The sequence below is a fragment of the Aphelocoma coerulescens genome, chromosome 3 (assembly GCF_041296385.1).
Source record: "Aphelocoma coerulescens isolate FSJ_1873_10779 chromosome 3, UR_Acoe_1.0, whole genome shotgun sequence".
Taxonomy (NCBI): domain Eukaryota; kingdom Metazoa; phylum Chordata; class Aves; order Passeriformes; family Corvidae; genus Aphelocoma; species Aphelocoma coerulescens.
Window position 1 is genome coordinate 72,614,872 of NC_091016.1, and position 19,694 is coordinate 72,634,565.

The 19,694-nt window shown below is 36.4% G+C and overlaps 1 protein-coding gene across 3 annotated transcripts in view; it reads right to left on the minus strand.

Annotated features, from left to right (window-relative positions):
* The window catches only part of NKAIN2 (sodium/potassium transporting ATPase interacting 2), a 531,845-nt gene that overhangs the window by 276,390 nt on the left and 235,761 nt on the right, over positions 1-19,694 (minus strand). For all 3 annotated transcript variants that reach the window (XM_069010855.1, XM_069010854.1, XM_069010853.1), the window contains exon 2: positions 16,938-17,075. In XM_069010855.1, the coding sequence (XP_068866956.1) occupies positions 16,938-17,075 (138 nt within the window). The remainder of the gene's footprint in view (positions 1-16,937; positions 17,076-19,694) is intronic.

Genomic DNA, 19,694 nt, shown 5'->3' on the forward strand with positions numbered 1-19,694 from the left:
TGTCCTTCCTGTAGGGAGGAGCCCAGAATGGACACAGAACTTGAAGTGTGGCCTCACCAGTACTGAGTACAGAGAATCAATCACTTCCCTGGTCCTGCTGGCCATGCTGTTCTTGATACAAGCCAGGATGTCATTGGCCTTCTTTGCAAATCTCTTTTCCAGATGTCATCAAGATCTTTACCCATCCTGCCATAATCCTGTCCTTAAAGCTATGGGAGTAACCTTCTTTTCACATGAACTACTTTGAATAATTTGAAAAGGGTTTTTACTTTTGGTATCAAAGATCAAAAACAAGTAACATGATTCCCTGTCTATGTTACACTGATCAGCTAACTAGTCCTAATGGACAGCAGATCTTTGAAGAATATAAAAAAATATAGTCTACTAAGTGGTTAATTTCCATACATAAGTTCTCAAAAAAAAAATTGGTAAGTGTAAATGTTTCCTAATAAGTGAGTAGAAATAGTTACAAGTATCAGTGAAATGAAATCGCAAACTATGCACAAGCATATTAATGAATATTCCTGGCTGTCTTAACACAGTTGCATTGACATTCAGCACTCAGCACTCACCATGGAGCTTCAAATAGATCACATGAAAACGATGGAGAGACAGATGATAGATTATTCATTGAGAGTCAAGCGCTACCAGGGAGAGGGCTAACATTTCTCTGATTTCTGTACTCCCTCAGGATAAAGGTTACACTGTAAAGAAATGGAAACTGTCCTCCCATTCAACTAATGGCAGAATCTGACTGTGACCACTTTGAGAGATTTATATGAATTAGGAAGCAACAAATGTTACAGTTACCTAGGCTAAAACCTCACTCAAAAATCCAAACTCAAACCAGAAAACAATCCCCCACAGGATACTTAACAACAAAGCTGCCCCCCAAAAAAACCCTTTCCTACTAGGCAAAATGAGATTTCACACTTGAGGTTTATTTTCAAGGTGTATTGAAGAAAAAACCCCACCCAACAAACTAAACCCAAAGCATGTAAAAAGATAACTAAACAGAAGTTGTCAGGAAACTGGCCTTATAATACAGCACCAGCCCAGGATATGTAGGAGCAATTCAGAGCCTATAGAGCCTTAGATCTTTTTCCTTCATATCTCAGCTGAAGAGTCATTATTGTACTGAGTAATTCTCCTTTCACCTACTAGCCTCCCCACATATCTAGATTTGAATTATCTTGGTAGAAAGTAATTCACTGTCAAAACAAATATGTTACCATGTTGAATTTAAATTGTAACAAAATTAGGCTTCTAGCAATAACAAAACCAAATGAAAAATACTAGTGAATGTGATCTACTTTGCTTCTGTCATGAGGTAAACTCATGGTTCAATTAGCAAACAAATACAGCTTGAAGCATTCCTATTGCCACTCAGATTTCATAGAGAGACTGATGAAAGCAAATCCTAATCATTAACATCAATAAATGACAGTTTCTTTGAAAATGTACACTACTGGTAGTAAAAGCAAATTGCAAAATTTGTCAGGCTAAATCTGTATAGTTTCTAGATGTCAAAGCTGATATGGGAGATCTGAGTTGGTGTTTTGAAAGCACATAAACATACTGAAATATTTTGCCATCCAAATAATGGCAAAATACTTATGTCCAATTAGGCAATTAATTAAAAATACTGTCTGTCCAACATACTGCTCTCTAATGGATCCCAACTCCCTGGAAGTATGTGACTGGAGCACTCCAGATTTCTGATCATAAGACAGTATTTTGCAGCTCATCTCATCAGCATAGTTTTAATGACCTGAGGAATAAAGAAATGTGAAACTTAAGCAGTCTTAAGTTTGTCTGGAATATAAATGTATAAGTCAAAATTCAGATGTGGAACTGAAGTCAGTTAAGTTCAACATGTACACCACCCTATTTTAACAGGACTTGGAGGAAATTAGCAGGGAATAACCCAGCCCTAGGAAGCAGTAATTATGCCAAGGAGGCAGTCAAACAAACAAACAAATTTGCTATCCCATTTTGTTTGTAGAGATAGGAATGAAAACTTCAATTACCAAAATACAACAGATGCTGAAAGATGATGAAAAACTAATGTACTTTATCACAGAAACTTGTTTTGTTTGATATATCCAGTAGGAAAGTCCAACAGAGACATGAAGACTGATAAGAGGATTAAAAAAAAGCGGAAAAACTGAAGACAAAAATACTTCACAGAACTGAACCTTGAAGGGATAATTTTTATGGATAGGTTAACTACAGCATGGGTCCATAGGTAGCACAACTGTGTAGACTCCATTTTGAGAATGGGAACTGAGCGGAGAATTTGCACCACAGCAAAGTCCAGGAGACCAGAGATGGCAGAGTATCTCACTATTACCTAAGTTAAGGAGCACAAGAACAGGGACTTAAGTTATTAAAATGTGAGGAGAGAACATTCATCAAGTTTTGTAACTACTAAATGATGGTTTTCTATAGAGAAACAAGGCCAAGAGTAATACAGTGTGATTAAGTCCATATTCTATTTGTTTGATTTCAAGACAAGAAAATTTTACTCTCAGGATCACTCTGGTGACACATTCTTCTTTAAGGCTATAAAAAATAAAAAAAAATCCTCACGTATTTCAATGTGTTTCAGCCCTCATGATTTTCAATGCTAGCACTTACTTGGAAGTTCTGTTTCCCAGATGACAGAAAGGGATAAATCTGAGAGTCGCATCATCTCTCCTACCAGTGGAATGAAGTCTTATGAGAAAGGCATGATTGTATTTAAAATTTCTAGTCATTGTCATGCATGAACATACACAACACTTCCCTGACTTAACCAGACATTTTTAGTTTCTACAGACTCTTGGTGACGTGGTTTGTGCAGGAATCCTCTTACTATGCACATCTTTTAAAGTGCAATTGGCTGCAAAGCACAGCACATAAGGATCAAGACTTTTTTACCTCATTTCATGGTCAGTGCCCGTTTTCAGACCTTTTGTGACCATAAATAAAACTGGCCATTTTTAGAATCTGTTATCCTAGAATTCAAATATCAAATGGTAAAAAGTCTGTATCAATAAAGTATTCAAAGACACTTCTCACACAGAAACAGCAACCTATTTTAGAAACAGACACAATCACAAAAGGCTGCTTATTCACACCGTGTCTATACCTGTGTGAATTTAACAATGACATCTTTATGAGGGAAAAGCACTGTCAATCACCCTAAGACATGCAGACAAACCCATTGATACTGGTAGTAATTAAATTTATTACAAGGGTAAGTCTCTCCAGACAGAAATAGGATCTAATTTTGTTACAGAATTCAGACCATCAATATAAAATAAAAATTTTGCTTAACTAGCCAGCTAAGAGGTGTAGGACCCAAAACCTTTGTACCATCTATGTCACTAAAAACATTTCAAATCTATGAATAGATATTTCAACAAGACTAAAGACAGGAGAGTGTTTTTTGTTTCACAGAAAGTAGTAAGTAGGTAAAACAAAACTCATAAACAAAATCAGTGACAGGCTTGTTTCAATACTGAATTTCAAACAGGAATTTGCTCTTCAGGCAAATGCAAAATTAAATATGTAGAGTGCTCAGTGCCATAGGTTATGAATAACGTTTTGGTTTTTACTCACAACAGAAATGTTTTGAAGATTACTTTAGACCTAGACTAGAAAAGCCAAACTGATTAACAGTGAGCTGATAAAATAAATTATGCCAATTTAAAATTCATTATTTTATTTTCAAATTATCACCTATTCAAACTATTTAACAAATGACACATGGATACAATGATTTTGCTTGTTTATGCATTACTTACATAATGCTATCCTTTAACAAAATTTTTATCCAAGGAACAACATATATGCTCTTCCAAAAAATGGTGATTTAATAAACTTGAAAACGTCTGTAGATATTTCTTATGAGTTCTGCATTTTTCCAGTTGGACAGTGAACCCACCAGCTAAACGTTAAATTTTTCTGTGAGTCATAAATGAAAGCAAAAACACTCATTGGTTTCAGAGCACAATCAGCACACAATCTTTAAGTGGCCTACTAGCTGATAAAAACAGCATGAAACCCAAAATTATTTATGTCTCATTCACCCAAAATTAATACTGGAATCAATGAAAACAGCTGCAGAGCTTAATATAATAAATAAATAAATAGAAATCTAACAACAGGACGATATGAAATAGTTAAGAAATTACAGCTGGGAACCAAATTGAGCAGCATCACTACTGGTGGCTCAAACTGGTATAGGGAGAATCATACCATTTAATTGTAGAACTAAAATGTTACTTTACTAGACTTGTTTAGAAGTAAAATTTATATTGATATGCAAAATTCTGTCCTAAGAGGCATTTATAATTCAAATCTTACCTGCTGAGTTCATAGCACATAAAATGCTGCTTCACTATGATCTAACCAACATGAATGTATTAACATGAACATTAACATCTATGCCTAATATACATAATAACCCTTAAAACAAACTGCAAATAAATAGTGCCCTTGACAGCTAAATTATAGAAGCAGGGAGCATTAGAAATTTTGGAACATGTTTAACAGTGCATTTTACAACACTACTCATTGTTTATCTTGCCTTTCAGTGTCATTCAGAAAATGTATCCCTATTGGTAATGCTCTCACAACAACAGGCAAAGCTTGAAAGAAGTACCATGCCCTGTTTCTTGTGGAGCTTTGGGGGTTGAAAACCATAATGAAAACATTCAAATTTTTAAAAGGTAAGTACAGGTGGGAAGAGAAAAACATCTCTCCAAAGTTCTGAAATGGAGATTTGTGACAAGATTTACAAATGATTTTTATGTAGGTTCTTGTTCAGGTTGGAAAAAAAAAGAAGGCCACATTTGGAATATAACTGAAGAAAAGCATCTCCATCATCTCTCAGAATTGGAAACGAGGATTTGTAAATGAATAGGGTAGTATAGCTTTGTGTGATTCTCAATGCACTTTTCTTGTAGCATAACCTCAGGGTGACAATGAAGCTCACAAAAAAGAATCAGCCACATTTCCTAGAAAAAGACCTCTTGAAAAAAATATGAGGATGGACTCCAGGTACTGTCAGGTCATCCTGTGCAGAGATGTAAGACAACTATGACTAAAGTCAGCTTCCCTCAAATTACTAAGATTACATAAATCTTAATCAGTTAGCAAGAAGAAGAATTTGGTTTCAGTACAGTACTGGTAAGTATTGCTGCTCAGACTTCATTTAATTTAAAGCTACAACTTCATTTTAGTTACACGCAGTACAACGCCATTTCAAACATACATGCAGAGATTAGCAACTGAATCAAGGTGAAGAGAATAGAGGGAGACATAGACAGAAGTACAAAAGGAACAGGAATAGAAAGAGGAGCAGCAGCAGAGCTGTTGTTCTGTGATGGTACTCCACAACAAGCCCTGAACCAGTAGACATTTGCAAAGGAGAGGCAGCACAACAGAGGAGTGTGAGATTTGAACAGGTAGTTTGGACTCAAGTCAATGTTTTCTGCTCTTTTCTAATGTAGATTTCATTGTGCTATAAGCTGTTAATTAAAATACATTAATCTCTTCTTGGAAGGAGCGCAACAATGGATGCCATTGCAACAGTCTGACAAAAGAGTTATCACAAAGCCACATTCAGGCATCAGCAAATTTTTCCCTTATTGAAAGAATGCACCAACCTTGTCAGGGATAGAATTTTCTTCAGAGCAGCTGTTATGGAGTTATGTTTTGGGTTGGTGCTGAAAACAGTGTTCATAATATAAAGATGTTTTTGGTGTCGCTGAGCAGTGTTTGCAGCCCGTCAAGGCCTTTTCTGCTTCTGACCCCATCCCACCAGCAGGAAGTCTGGGGCTGCACAAGAAGTTGGGAGGGGACACAGTCAGGACACCTGATCCCAACTGACCTCTGGAATATTCCATACCATCTGACATCATGCTCACTATATAAAGTGGGGGAAGAGAGAGGAAGAGGGGGATGTTTGGAGTGATGGCATTTGTCTTCCCAAATAATTGTTAAACACGATGGAGCCTTGCTTTCCTGGGAATGGCTGAGCTCCTGCCTGTCCATGGGAAGCAGCAAATGAATTCATTGCTTTACTTTGCTTGCATGTGCAGATTTTGTTTTATCTATTAAACTGTCTTTATTGCAACCTGTGAGTTTTCTCACTTCTACCCCTTCAATTCTCTGCCCCATCCCAGCAGAGGGGAGTGAGTGAGTGACTGTGTGGGGCACAGCTGACAGCTGAGACAGAGAGATACTGTCCGAAGACTGTTTCATTATTTTTTTTCTTACAGAAGTATTCCACACTGTTAGGCAGCTGTGATTCCAGTCTTTATTCCTAGGCTTTATAGACAGTTTGCAGCATCCCTATGTTTGCTGGATGCATTGGATAAAACAATGCCTTGTAACTTGAGAAAAAAGGATTCACATGATGATCTGTCACAGCCTTTCCTCTGATAATGAGAACATGTCCCAGACTTTCAGTGTTTCAGTTCCCACATTTTAAAGCAGTGTGGAGGAATACTTCCCTACTCCAGTAGCACGACACAAGGACAGAAACATTAAAAGCTCTGAGGTGGACAGAGAACTCCATAAATGCATGCTATAAACACATACAAGATAAAAAGATAGAACTATAACCTCTTAGACAAGCAAATGTCAACACAATTAATATACACCTGCTAGAAAAAAATACTAAATAAACAATGTGAAAACCCACAGCAACAAGTATAGGAGTAATTCTGGGAAATACAAAGAAACCTGATTATGCTAGATAAAGAGAAATACTTAGCACTGAACTACAGATGTCATCCCAGAGCAGTGGAAACTTTACCTTATCCTTGCTTGATTTTTAATTATCTTTAGCTGGCCAGGGCTATTGGGTGCTTAAAAGAATTTTAATGCTTTCCACTGCAGTTTAGGTAGCGGTAGAAAACCCCACAGATTTTATCTCTAATCTCTTCCTCTATATATCTGTTTAAAGACTTCATCAGCTAAGTCATTCATTCTCCATGCTCTTTATAGTGTTTCAACTACAAAGTGCCAATTAGACATTATTTAAACAGAAAGGGTTGCTAGATCCTATAAAGAGGAAAAAAAAAACAAACAAAAAACCAAAGCACAAACCTCACTGTAGAATAAAACCCACTCATTATTATAGTGACAAAACAGAGGATCTATTCTAAATAAACAAATGAAATGTAGAGGAATTTCATGTTTTCAACTTTCCAGGGTGAGCTCTCTGGTTCGAATACAAATAAAATACAATATTCATTATATGTTATTTTCAGTTCTACATGGAACTGTAATCCTCAGTGGTGACTCCCTGAAAGACCATGTATGTTCCTTTTCTGTGGAATGGGAGAAGGAGAGCCATTTTGAATGGCTACTTTTAAAATGTGAATACAATTCATTGAAAGTGTATAAAAGCACCAGCAAAGGATGAATGTAGCTGAATTCTACACCAGTCAAACCTGTCATGAGACTAATAAGTGTGGCTTTAAATTGAAAGTATCAGTCATTTTCCTGCACTGAACAGGTTCTGCATAAAATTTCCTGGGAACCAAAGCTGCACTTAATTATAGGATGCAAATTATAACCTTTCATCTTCTAATAATCAACATTTTAATCACTTTAAAAAACAGTATTAGCTAAGTGTTTTTAAAAGGACTTTTTTTTTATAATGGAAACCTTAAAAAACACTCTGAAACTTAATAAAAATCCACCTCAGTCTGAAAGAAAACAGAACTCCATGCAGAACTGTTGAAGTAAATCCTGTCCTGCAGTCTTTTCCAGAGCGTCTTTTACCATATTTTCTGAAAACATATCAAATTAATTTTCAGAAATCAGTGGCTCTACAAACCTAATAGATTTCATGCTCAAATAAGTGAGAAGAGTCTATTGTGTTTTTAAAATATCTGCTTTTTAAAAAGCCTCTTGGAGTCTGGCAGTTTCTGTTTTGCTCTTTAGAACTGACAGCAGGGAACTTTTGAGAAAGTAATGTCCTACACAAAACTTAGAGGAATCAGAGAATAAGGATCTCTTATCTGGGATCACTTTCTTTTTATGTCTTGATAGTTCTCTGGTCAGCAAGGGGTTTGTGGGGTTTTTTCCATTGTTCATTCCTAGGGCTGGCAAGTTAACTGTCTGGGTACTCTTTAATCTTGAAAGAATATTTTGCACATTTTAAAGAACCATCCTTTTCATAGTTTCCTTTAGATTAACTATTTGTATCTCAATGCCTCACACTTAAATAAGTCCCAGTGAAGAGAGCAGACAAAAGTAGCCAAATTTCAATCAGGCAATTTATAGGAAAAAAAAAATACTCTATCCTAAATAATTTGAAAATTTTAAAATCAAGAGCCAAAAAAGAGCAGAAAATGCAGAGAAATTTAGTGTAGACTATATTCTTTCATCTATTTCCATACAGGCAAGACAGATGCACTCTGTATAACATTATGCTGGAAGTGATTCTTGAACATATTTACATAAGGCTTAGCTGAATACCCAGGGCTTAAGAATTTGAAATCCATTGCGATCTCTTGCAAGTTATGAAAATATATCTAAAAGGAGAGGTCAAAAGCCCAGGGTCATCATATCCTAGACTAACATTCTGGATCGATTATCAGGTAAAAAACAAGACCATTTGTTTTAATGTTGTATTTAATACTCCACCAAAAAAACTAATGGATAAGCATAAAGAAAGAATTACTTTTTGAACACTGGAATACTTAAGCTTTTGTTTGATCAAGTTCTGTACGTATGTTAGGCATCAGACTCAAAATGTGGATTAGTGCTATGACACTGACCAGCTGTCTGTTCACAAACTTTCCCATCCCTGCCCTAAAGCAGGCTAGATTCACTTACAAAAGTAAACTGCTGAGCCTGTCCTTTTAAATATAAATTAAAGTACATTCGAATCCACAACACACTAAAATCTAATCTTTTAACACAACAGCAGCAAATGCACTCTATTAAACAGCATACCTCCCTGTGAATCAAAATCCCTTTCAGCACATGTTGTTCAAAGTCCAAAGGGCAATCTTCTACTTATATCCCTACTGATTTTTCACAGCATCTCCCAGAAGTGAGCAAAATCCTCCAATAAAATAGCAGTTAGCCAAGTTTACAAAGGTCATTCGTAAGAGGTAGCATCAGTAGCAAAAGGACAGACTATAAAAAGAATCCCAAACTCTACTCTTCCTTGGCATCCAAATTGTGTCAGTAATCTTTTACGAGAATTTTTAAGGGAAAAAGTTGCAATAGCATCCTCTTGTTCCAGGTATTTCTGAATAGGGAAATGTTTCAGAAAACACTGACAAGATCTGAGAAAGGACTACTGAAACGGTGGCCAGAATAAAGAATATTTTTTAAGAAGATGAGCTTTGACAAACAGCAAGCATTCCTCAACCAAAATATTAAGTATAGATTCTGTAATGAAAAGAATTTCAACAATATTGAATACTTATCATGGAAAATGCTAAGGAGAACTCATGTTGCTATTGATGGCATGGAAAACATTTCAAGAAAATGCCCCTATGCACTAACTAGTACACCATAAAATATCAGCACTTTGTTAGCATCAGTTTATCTGGCATGACAAAAATTAAACCATGAACAAAACTTGAAGTTAATTCAGAGCTGAGGTGGGTTGTCCAGCACTGTAAGAGTCTTAATTCATGTTATAGAGTTTTACCAGTGTCCCAAACGTTTCTGCAAGGTTTACTAGAGGTCTTTTAAGTTTTCTATTTTTAGTCTGTATTTTTTGTTTGTCCTCATCCCCTTGGTCACAGATTTTGCACTTCAAATCTTTTTCTTACTTCTATACAATTCTATGCTGCATTATAGTTTCAGCAATTTTATTTCTTAGTTTACTTCATCAGACACAACCTCTCAGAGAGATGTTTATTATAGTTAACTATCTCTACTAACTAGATATACGAGTGTGCTGCTTCTCTCTTGCTTTGTCTCCTTTCTAATTTGGGAGATTATAGGGATCCTAAAGTATGAGCAATTCTCTATTCTCTCATCCCTTAAAGTGCTCAAATAAAACATGTAAATATGGTGGTTAGGGAGATGGTCCAGTGGTGGGTCTGGCTGTGTTAGATTAATGGTTGGATTCAATGATAACAGAGGTCTTTTCCAATCTTAATGATTTTATTATTCTATGGCTTTTCATCAAGATGAGGATTAGCAAAAAATGTTTGTTTCTTGATATTTCCTGAGACACAGTGACCACTAATACTGTAGTCACTGTTAGTTGGTGACTAGATATAATTCTGTTTTAAAGAAAATCATCTGATTTTCTTTCAGCTGAAGGCATACTTTCTACAAGAGTAATTTTTTATCCACAGCCCCAAGAGTAAAATGAGTAAGCATTGAGGAACTATTTTTTTAAAGTTTCACCTGAGCATTTGTTCTTTTTAGATGTAGGCAGAGATTTCCATAATGGACACTTTGGGGCTTGCTATCACCTCCTTGATCTTGTATTGTTTGTATTTTCTGAATCTTTTTTATTTTTCTGCTTGAAAAGGTAATGGTAGTGTGATTACGATAAGGTAACTAGTGGATGACGACCTCCACTTTTCCTTCCCAAGTGTAAGTACATCTTAAAATACATGCAATTTTCAAATAAAATAGCTGTTCTCTCCTCCCTGTTCAAGGCACACATGGAGTTAATTCCTGCAATTCCAGTAAATCTGGGGAAATTACTATTCTGTCAACAATATCTTTCATTGCTTGTCATTGAGATACCTCTCTTGTTTTAACTTTTCCAGTGGGTAGGTGTGTATTTGGATTACTTCTGACATTTTAGTAGTTACTTAAGTTTTCACTGACACAGATTTTCCTACTAACATGGAAATATAACTGTGGTCACACACTTCCTGGTTGATCTGGCTTGTAAATACTAAAATAGAAATAAAAATAGAATATTTTCAACCAGAGTGAAATAAATAAATCCTGCAAATTTTTACACTGAGAAAGCATAGATAACACAAAATGTTTTATACATGTACCCTTTCCAGTTTTAAGTGGATTTACTTCAGTCTTGTTCATCTTGCTTTCTAGTTCATATTCAGCAAAGATTTTAGTAAATAGAGTGACAGAATATCCTAAAACTTAATCATTCTGTCGCTGGTTTTAGTGATATTTGCAGAAAATAAATGCTGGTTTTTTCAAGCCCATTTGTGCCAGAAATACAAGTCTAAGGGGCTGGTTTTCTCTGAAATATAGTGGATATAATAGCCATATTTTTAAAAAGCTAATTGTTTTCTAGCTCAAATTACAAAGAAAATTACCAGAAATCTATGTAAGTATTAGAAAGAATCCATTCATTAGCTAAATATATTGAAATACAGAAATGAATATCTAGATATGAACCCATAAACGAGGGACAAAGCAGGTGTGTTTAATGCATTCATTGCCTCTGTCTTCAACATGGAGGATGGACCAAGAGGGTCTCAGTGCCCTGATCTGGAGGACCATGACTGTGAGAATGATCAACTCCCAGTGGATCCTGAACTTGTGTGAGGTCTGTTGCTTCGGCTGGATCCCTACAATCTATGGGCCTGATGGGATTCATCCAGAATCCTCAAAGAGCTAGCTGATGACACTGCAAAGCCTCTCTGGATCATTTTTGACTGGTCTTGGGAATCTGGAGAGGTTGACTTTCAGTTGATTGGAAGCTGGCTAACTTTGTCCCAGTTTTCAAAAGGGTAAGAAGGAGGACCCTGGAAACTACAGGTCTGTCAATCTCACTTCAGTGTCTGGTAAAATCATGGAAAATATTATTCTGAAAGATATTGAAAAATGCCTGGAGGACAACACAGACATCAGTCACAGCCAGCATGGCTTCATGAGGGAAAAATCCTGCTTGTTGAACCTGATTTCCTTCTACAACAGGGTAACCCACCCAGTTGATGTAGTAAAGCAAGGAAATATAACCCTTTTGGACTTCAGCAAAGCTTTTGATACTGTCTCCCGTGGTATCCTTCTGGACAAAATGTCCAGCTCACAGATGGATAACTGTGTTATGTGATGGGTGAGCAGCTCCTTAATGGGTTGGGCATAAAGGGTTATAGTGAATGGGATGACATCAGACTGGTGTCCTGTCACTAGTGGGGTTCCACAGGGCTCCATCCTTATCCTTGTGCTCTTCAACGTCTTCATAAATGACTCGGATGCAGGACTCAAAGGAATACTAAGTAAGTTTGCCAAGGACACCAAATTGGGAGGGGCTGTTGACTCCCTCAAGGGCAGAGAGGCCCTGCAGAGAGACCTCGACAAATAAGAGAGATGGGCAACCACCAACCAAATGAAGTTTAACAAGGGCAAGTGCCAGATTCTGCACCTATGATGGCACAGCCCTGGATATGTGTATAGACTGGGAAATGAGATGCTGGAGACCAGCACTGTAGAAAGTGACCTGGGGGTCCGGGTTGTTGGCAAGATGATCCTGAGTCAGCAGTGCCCTGGCAGCCAGGAGGGCCACCTCTGTCCTGGGGTGCATCAGGCACAGCATGGCCAGCCGGGCAAGGGAGGGGACTGTCCCACTCTGCTCTGCACTGGGGCGGGCCTCACTCAGGTGCTGGGGACAGTTTTGGGCACCACAGTATAAAAGAGACATTGAGCTATTAAGAACATCCAAATGAATGACATGGGGATGGGAAAGGGTCTGGAAGTTTAGGCTGGATATCAGGAAAAGGTTTTTCACCCACAGGTTGGTTGGGCATTGGAACAGAGTCCCCAGTGAATTGGTCACAGCACCAAGCCTCTCTCTGAGTTCAGGAAGTGTTTGTACAATGCTCTCAGCCACAGAATATGACTTTTGGGGTGTCTTGTGCAGGGCCAGGAGTTGAACTCAATGAGCTGCTGATGAGTTCCTTCCAACTCAGCACATTCTCTGATTCTATGATTCTATGAACTACAGAAAAAACATTCTCATTCATTATTATCAGTGACAAACTACTGAATCAAGGAAGAAACTGAAGAATATTAAGTGTTCTTGAACAAACTTGAACCAACAAAACATCTTTCCAATGGCACAGTTTGAAACAGAACCAGTATCTTGATTCACAGCCTGCTGTGACAGCCACCAGACAGAGCCACTACTAAAATGTTCAAGGTCATTTACTTAATTGTAAGTATTATTGGGCATTAGCTCAAAATTATTATGCAGAAAAATATTGCTTATGTTCCCAAATTATCATTTTCTCTGGAAAGTTTTGCAGAGCAGAGAAGTAATTTGTGTGACTGTGTGCCTCTGTCTATAAGTAAATGTCTACATCAGTTACAACACAGTAAATCATCACACAAGTACAATTAAGCTGAAGCACTGAATGGTTTGTCTCAGAATGGAAAAGTACTTCCTAAGAAAACCTTTTACAGAGAGCAGATTTAGGTAGGATTATTACTTCACAGAGTTCAAAAATTTGTATCCTGCAGGCTGACAAGACTGCACAATGACCATTCTATTTAATTTCATCATCCTTTTTATTAAATGGATTTACATAAATATATTTTTATTTCCCAACAGATATAAAGAAAGCAGAAGTAAAATATGAGAAAGAACTTCTTTATTGGTCAGGTGAATGAGCACTTGTTCAAGTTGCCCAGAGAGGTTGCAGAGTCTCCACCACTGGAGATATTCAAGAACCATCTGGATGCAATCCTGTGCCATGTGCTCTAGGATGACCCTGCTTGAGCAAGGAGGTTGGACAAGATGGTCCAATGTGGTCCCTTCTAACCTGCCCCATTCTGTGATTCTGTGAAAATTTATTTTTTTAAAAATTTCTGTACTGAGCTTGAGTACACACACTTTCTTATTTTAAATAAAATCATTATCTGGAAGATAAACTGAATTATGTCAATAAGGTGAATTAATGCCAGAACTCACTTATTAAAACATAATAAGCATAAGAATCCTTTTATTATAAATAACTGTTTTATCTGAAAATTGGTTCTCTTAACAAGATTTAGCAAAACAGTCTTCTGAAATGTTTTCTCACCAAAAATTCTGGCCAAATCATTCACTATACGGAGACTGTCTTACTGTCTTTAAAATTCAGAAAGGTAGCTCAGAGGCTTTACAATTTCCCATGGCACGATTCCATGTTTGATAGTAGCCTGGTATGTACATATGACAGATGAACTGCTGCATATTTTCATACACTACTTTAAACATTTGGAAAAAAAAAAAAGGAAGATAATAAATTTCAGTTTACAATAGAAATACTCTAAACCCAAATTGGTAGAGTCAGGGCTACTTGTCATATAAGGCATTAAGTAGATTCCATTAGGTGTGTTGAGCGATTGACCATGTCTAGTCTTTAAAAAGACAGATTAACTCAGCTGTACTCTCTGGGGCCTAATGGTTTGGCAGACTGATGATGCTGCAAGAAGCTCAGACATAAGGTAATTGCTTTTTTCTCTTTGTTTTTCTTACATGCATATCAGCAATTACATGTTAAGTAATGTACTAGTAATAATCTATCTTTTTCTCCCAGATTTATTGTGACCAGGTATAAGGTTGGAAGGGACCTTTAAACATCATTTAGTCCCCTGCCATGGGCAGGGATATTTTTCTCTAGATTAGGTTTCTCAAAGTCTTATCCAGCATGGCCTTGAACACTTCCAAGAATGGGGCATACACAAATTCTCTGGCTGATCTGTTTCAGTGTCATGCTAATGCCATTGTAAATATTTTCTTCCTTAAGTTCAATCTAACCCTACCTTCTTTCAGTTTAAACCTATTGTTCCTTTTTCTGTCACTACAGGCCCTGGTAAAAAGACCTTCTCTATCTTTCTTAGGAGTCCCCTTTATAAATTGAAAGGCTACAATAAGGTTTGCCCAGAGCTTTCTCTTCTCCAGGCTAAAAATTCCAGCTCTCTCAGCCTGTCTCCAGACAGATGTTCCCCACTGACTGTTTTCAAGGTCCTCCTCTGGACCTGCTCTAACAGGTCCATGTCTTTCTTGTACTTTGGGCCACAGAGCTCCTCTGTTGAGCCAACTAAATAAAGGATGACATTTTTATCACTGTTTTCTTATTCAAGTAGTCTGTGATAACTGGCACATCCAGGTGTCTTTTATAAACTCTGAGCAAGACAGTTGGATCGTAGATTGGCTCTATTCAAATCAATGAGAGGATGCAGAGAGGCAAACTCGCAAAGCCAGATGGACTACACAGTTGGGGTGAGCTTTAAGAAAGATGTGTGTGAAAATTAGTTAGAATTAGTTAGAACAGCGTTGCACAAACCATATAATTCAGAAACTGATCTGAGTGGTCTCAATTTATACGGCCGGTGTTCCTTCCCATTCACAATGCACTTATCATTTAAATCTAACTTTTTGTTTAGTTTAGCTATGCATTTTATGCTCATGCTTGGTTTATGCCACAGAATAGTCTTGGGATGGAACATTTAACCCTTTTTCTTTAACTGATGTTTGAATTTTGAGGTTTTATTTTCAAGTCTTTTGTACTGGTCAAAGTACCAGAAATGGAAGGAAACTCCATTCACATGACTCCCAGTGTTGTAACTTGAAGGAAAACGAAATATTTAAGGCTTGCAACATATTTTTCAATGTTCATAGTAAATGGTTTGGAATATATTAAATTGTGTGCATGCATAAAGGCATTGCGCATGTGGATACAAATTTTCTGCGTTTAGGAGATCACAGATATGGAAACACAGACAGAAATGTTAATGTATTTCTCCTGGCATTACAGTAATGCAATATGGATGGTAGCATGGGGGTAAAAGCAAAATCTGTCTGTATTCTGAATGAGTGCTGGCATATGAAGGAACAGTTAAGAGAGAGACTATGCAGAAGAGGGCACAGATTCAGTGGGGTTATGGGAGACAAGGGGTAATGGCTTTAAACTGAAAGAGTAAACTGAGGGTAGGTTTAGATTAGATATTAGGAAAACTTCTTCACTGTGAGGCTCATGAGACACTAGGACATATAGTCCAAAGAAGCTGTGGATATCCTGTCTCTGGAAGGGTTCAAGACCAGTTTGGGATGGGGCTTAAAGCAATCTGGTCTACTGGAAGGTGCCCCTACCAGGCTGAAATCAGGTGATCTTTAAGCTTACTTCCAGTGCAAACCATCCTATCATTTTAAGATTCCCTTGTTTTCATCTTACATAAATAGGGCAAATTTTTCAATTTCTGTCTCTGAATGTATACAAGCTTTAAGTGAGTTAATAGCCAATTTTGATAGTAATATTGTTATGAAAATCCAAAAAGAGGTGTTCTGAATGATGGCTGTCAGAGTTGCTGTTATTCTTTCTTTGTAGAAGTACAAATGGCAAAAAATTCCACAAACCCAGAGTATGAAATGAGGATTTAATTAATACTGCATTGTGCCAGAGAGCACAGACACTAATTCTGTAAATGAGGGGTAGATGAGTAAGAGAAGAAATGGGTTAAAAATATTAATTAAGGTCCAAATACTTATTTTCATATTGGAGCCCTCAGTCCATTATTTCTTACCATATCATCATACCTCACTTTCAGGTTGGACTATAACTTCTAGGAGGCATATACATAACAGATAGGCACTCTATGTACTAACAGTAGTTAATATCAATAATGAGTAACTATAATGAATCATACCTCTGTTGGGGAGGTCCAATTTATCTAGGAAAGTTATGGGTAACATTTAGTCTAGCTCTAAATTCCCCATATACCGAGGACGTTGTAATTCCTTAAACTGACTCCACTTGAAAGTTCATATTGTCATGCAGTTAATGATCATATTGACTTAACTTTTGTAGACTGTTACCAGTTGATTATTGCAGGTGTCCCAAAAGCACAGTAAGTAAATGTAAAATGTTACAGAAGAAAATTAAACCAAGATAAGATTACTATTGGCTTTATAAGCAATGCAGTTTGGAGCTCTTTTCAGTTTGTTTATTTCTTACATGCACATTAAAATAAGCAAAAAATTAAATACTCACTCCTGTTATGTAACGAGGTCTATACTGGATGGTTCCAAATAAGCCAAGTATGACTATAATAATGTGTATAAAATTTGCGAGGATGGGTGCCCACTGATAACCAAGGAAGTCAAATATCTGCCTCTCGAGCACAGAAACCTATGATTAAAAAGCAAAAGCATAAATAGATTAGAACAAAACAAAAAATATATATGAGGGTATTTCCCCTTCCCATACTCAAGGCAATTGCTCTGAGTTAAAAACACACTTGTCAGCAGTAAAATGAGATGAGTTTGAAATGTTTCACCTTCTTGTTTTAATGAAAGCTGCACTTCTCATTGGTTACTGAGTTATATTCTACCAAGATACAAAACTGTTCACTAGAATGGTATGTTTGCAGGAGAAGAAACACAAATCACTTTGTTATATACAGCAGCAAATGCTATAATGTCTTAGGGCATCAGTGCTGAAAATATGTGATAGGCTTATGACATTTTCTCAGCTACATTGTTTCCATTCACAATACCATCCTTTAGCCTAGTCCTGTCTCTTTACTTCCACTATTTCCCTGCATTTTGATTTTTATCTCTTATCTCTATCCCAGCTATTCTGTCAGTGGGCATTTACCTGTAACCAAATGCAGGCAACTCTTTGACTTGGTTCTACTGATAATGACTATAGTTTACCTTCTTTCATTGTCACAAACATCAGCTGAAATATAAGCTCCCCCAAGACTCTAGATAAATAATTTTAAAAATCAGTTGAGGAACAATCCCAGGCTGATTATTACTGTTTATAAGCAATACCATTCCAAACAGATAAATCAGATATTAGAAAAACCACCTTTCTAACAGTATCAGGAGAAATAATTTCATAACTCCAGTAGCAGGTGTCCCTTAACTGGTGTTTGGAGATTATATAAAAGTACAGTACTGTAGCCTGACCCATAGGTATAATGGCATGTTTTGACAAAAAGAATATTTACGTTAATATTAGAAGGCAACATCATGGTGAAGTGAATTTACTCAGATCAAGGAGCTTCTCTGAAAGTATTTCAACAATTTCACTAACCGGAATGGTGAATTGATGAACTTCATGAAAATGTGAATAATAAAAATAAAATAATAATAAAAAAAATATAATTGTTATTAATAATACTTAAAATAACAGCAACATGAACATCGGACACAGAAAGAAAAGAAAAGAAAAGAAAAGAAAAGAAAAGAAAAGAAAAGAAAAGAAAAGAAAAGAAAAGAAAAGAAAAGAAAAGAAAAGAAAAGAAAAGAAAAAAGAAAAGAAAAGAAAAGAAAAGAAAAGAAAAGAAAAGAAAAGAAAAGAAAAGAAAAGAAAAGAAAAGAAAAGAAAAGAAAAGAAAAGAAAAGAAAAGAAAAGAATGAGAAAGAAAGAAAAAGAAAGAAAAGAAAGAGAAAGAAAGAGAAAGAAAGAAAGAAAGAAAGAAAGAAAGAAAGAAAGAAAGAAAGAAAGAAAGAAAGAAAGAGAGAGAAAGAGAGAAAGAGAGAAAGAGAGAAAGAGAGAAAGAGAGAAAGAAAGAAAAAGAAAGAAAGAAAGAAAGAGAAAAAGAGCAGGTTGTTTCTTGATTAATTAAATAACAGGTGATTATTTATTGAGTTTATGTTATGCTGTGGATGAACTAAATTAGGTTTGTGTGCCACCACTCTGTTCATTTAAAAAAGAACACTTTTTGAGATCAAGTACTAAATGAGTAATTAACTACTTGCATGATATAGCTATGGGAGAATTTTTCAATTTTCCTGCCACAGTCCACTATCACACCAAAACTTTCTTTTTGAAATTAAGTAAGAAAACTTTTCATTAAAAGACAGCCTACATTTACATCAGCATTGCAAATGTAAAAAGGCTGTTAATTATATGCTACGTACTGATACTTGTTGGACTGTGAGATGGAGACTGTCAAAATAATCCTGGGAAATTTTGTCAGCCATGTAATTTCAAATTTGAGTGTTCAGGTTTCATGTCAAACATTGAATTTCTCTCTTCAACAAAGACCTCTTTCACACAATGCATCCCGCTTATAACCGGCATTAGTATTTTGACTACCATTTTATTTTACATATTTATTGAAAGAGATTCTGTTCCTACATTATCCAAAATCTTTCTGAACTGATCTGTGCTATCCTGCAACTCTCCCTAGCATAGGAACACCACAGAAGAGTTCCCAGAATCCCAAGACATGCCTAATGGTGACAGTGGGATGAAGAAATAAAAGGAAGCTGTATTAGGAACTTCATGAAAATTCAGATTGCCTGTGCTTCTAAGTTTAGCATTAAGAAATATTTCCTTGACCACAGACACAGTCATCTATATTAAAAAAAAAGGCCAACATGTGGCATGAAGCAGTATTATGTAGGTCAGTGTGAAGTCTATTAGGTGTATCAGCAAAAAAACCTGTTACACTTTAAATGCTGTTAAATAGGTAACAAATGGAAAATGCTCACTCTGAGCACAGAGCTCTTATTTTCATCAGATAAACAAAGAGTAAATGAGGATAGCAAAGCAGTTGCAAAAAGAGTCTAGACTGTACATGCTTCTAGTTTAGTAACAGCAGAGATTCAGCAAGCAAAAAACAATACTCGGGAAGATGCAAATCATTCAAACAGCAGGAGGTCATCCAGTTAAGTATGCCAATTACAGAGGAAAATTGCAGCATGCTAGTCAATTGTATAAAAAGTAGAAAACCCCATATCCCTGCCACAACTTTAGTCTAAAAGGAAACTGTCAGGCATCAACATGTTTTGT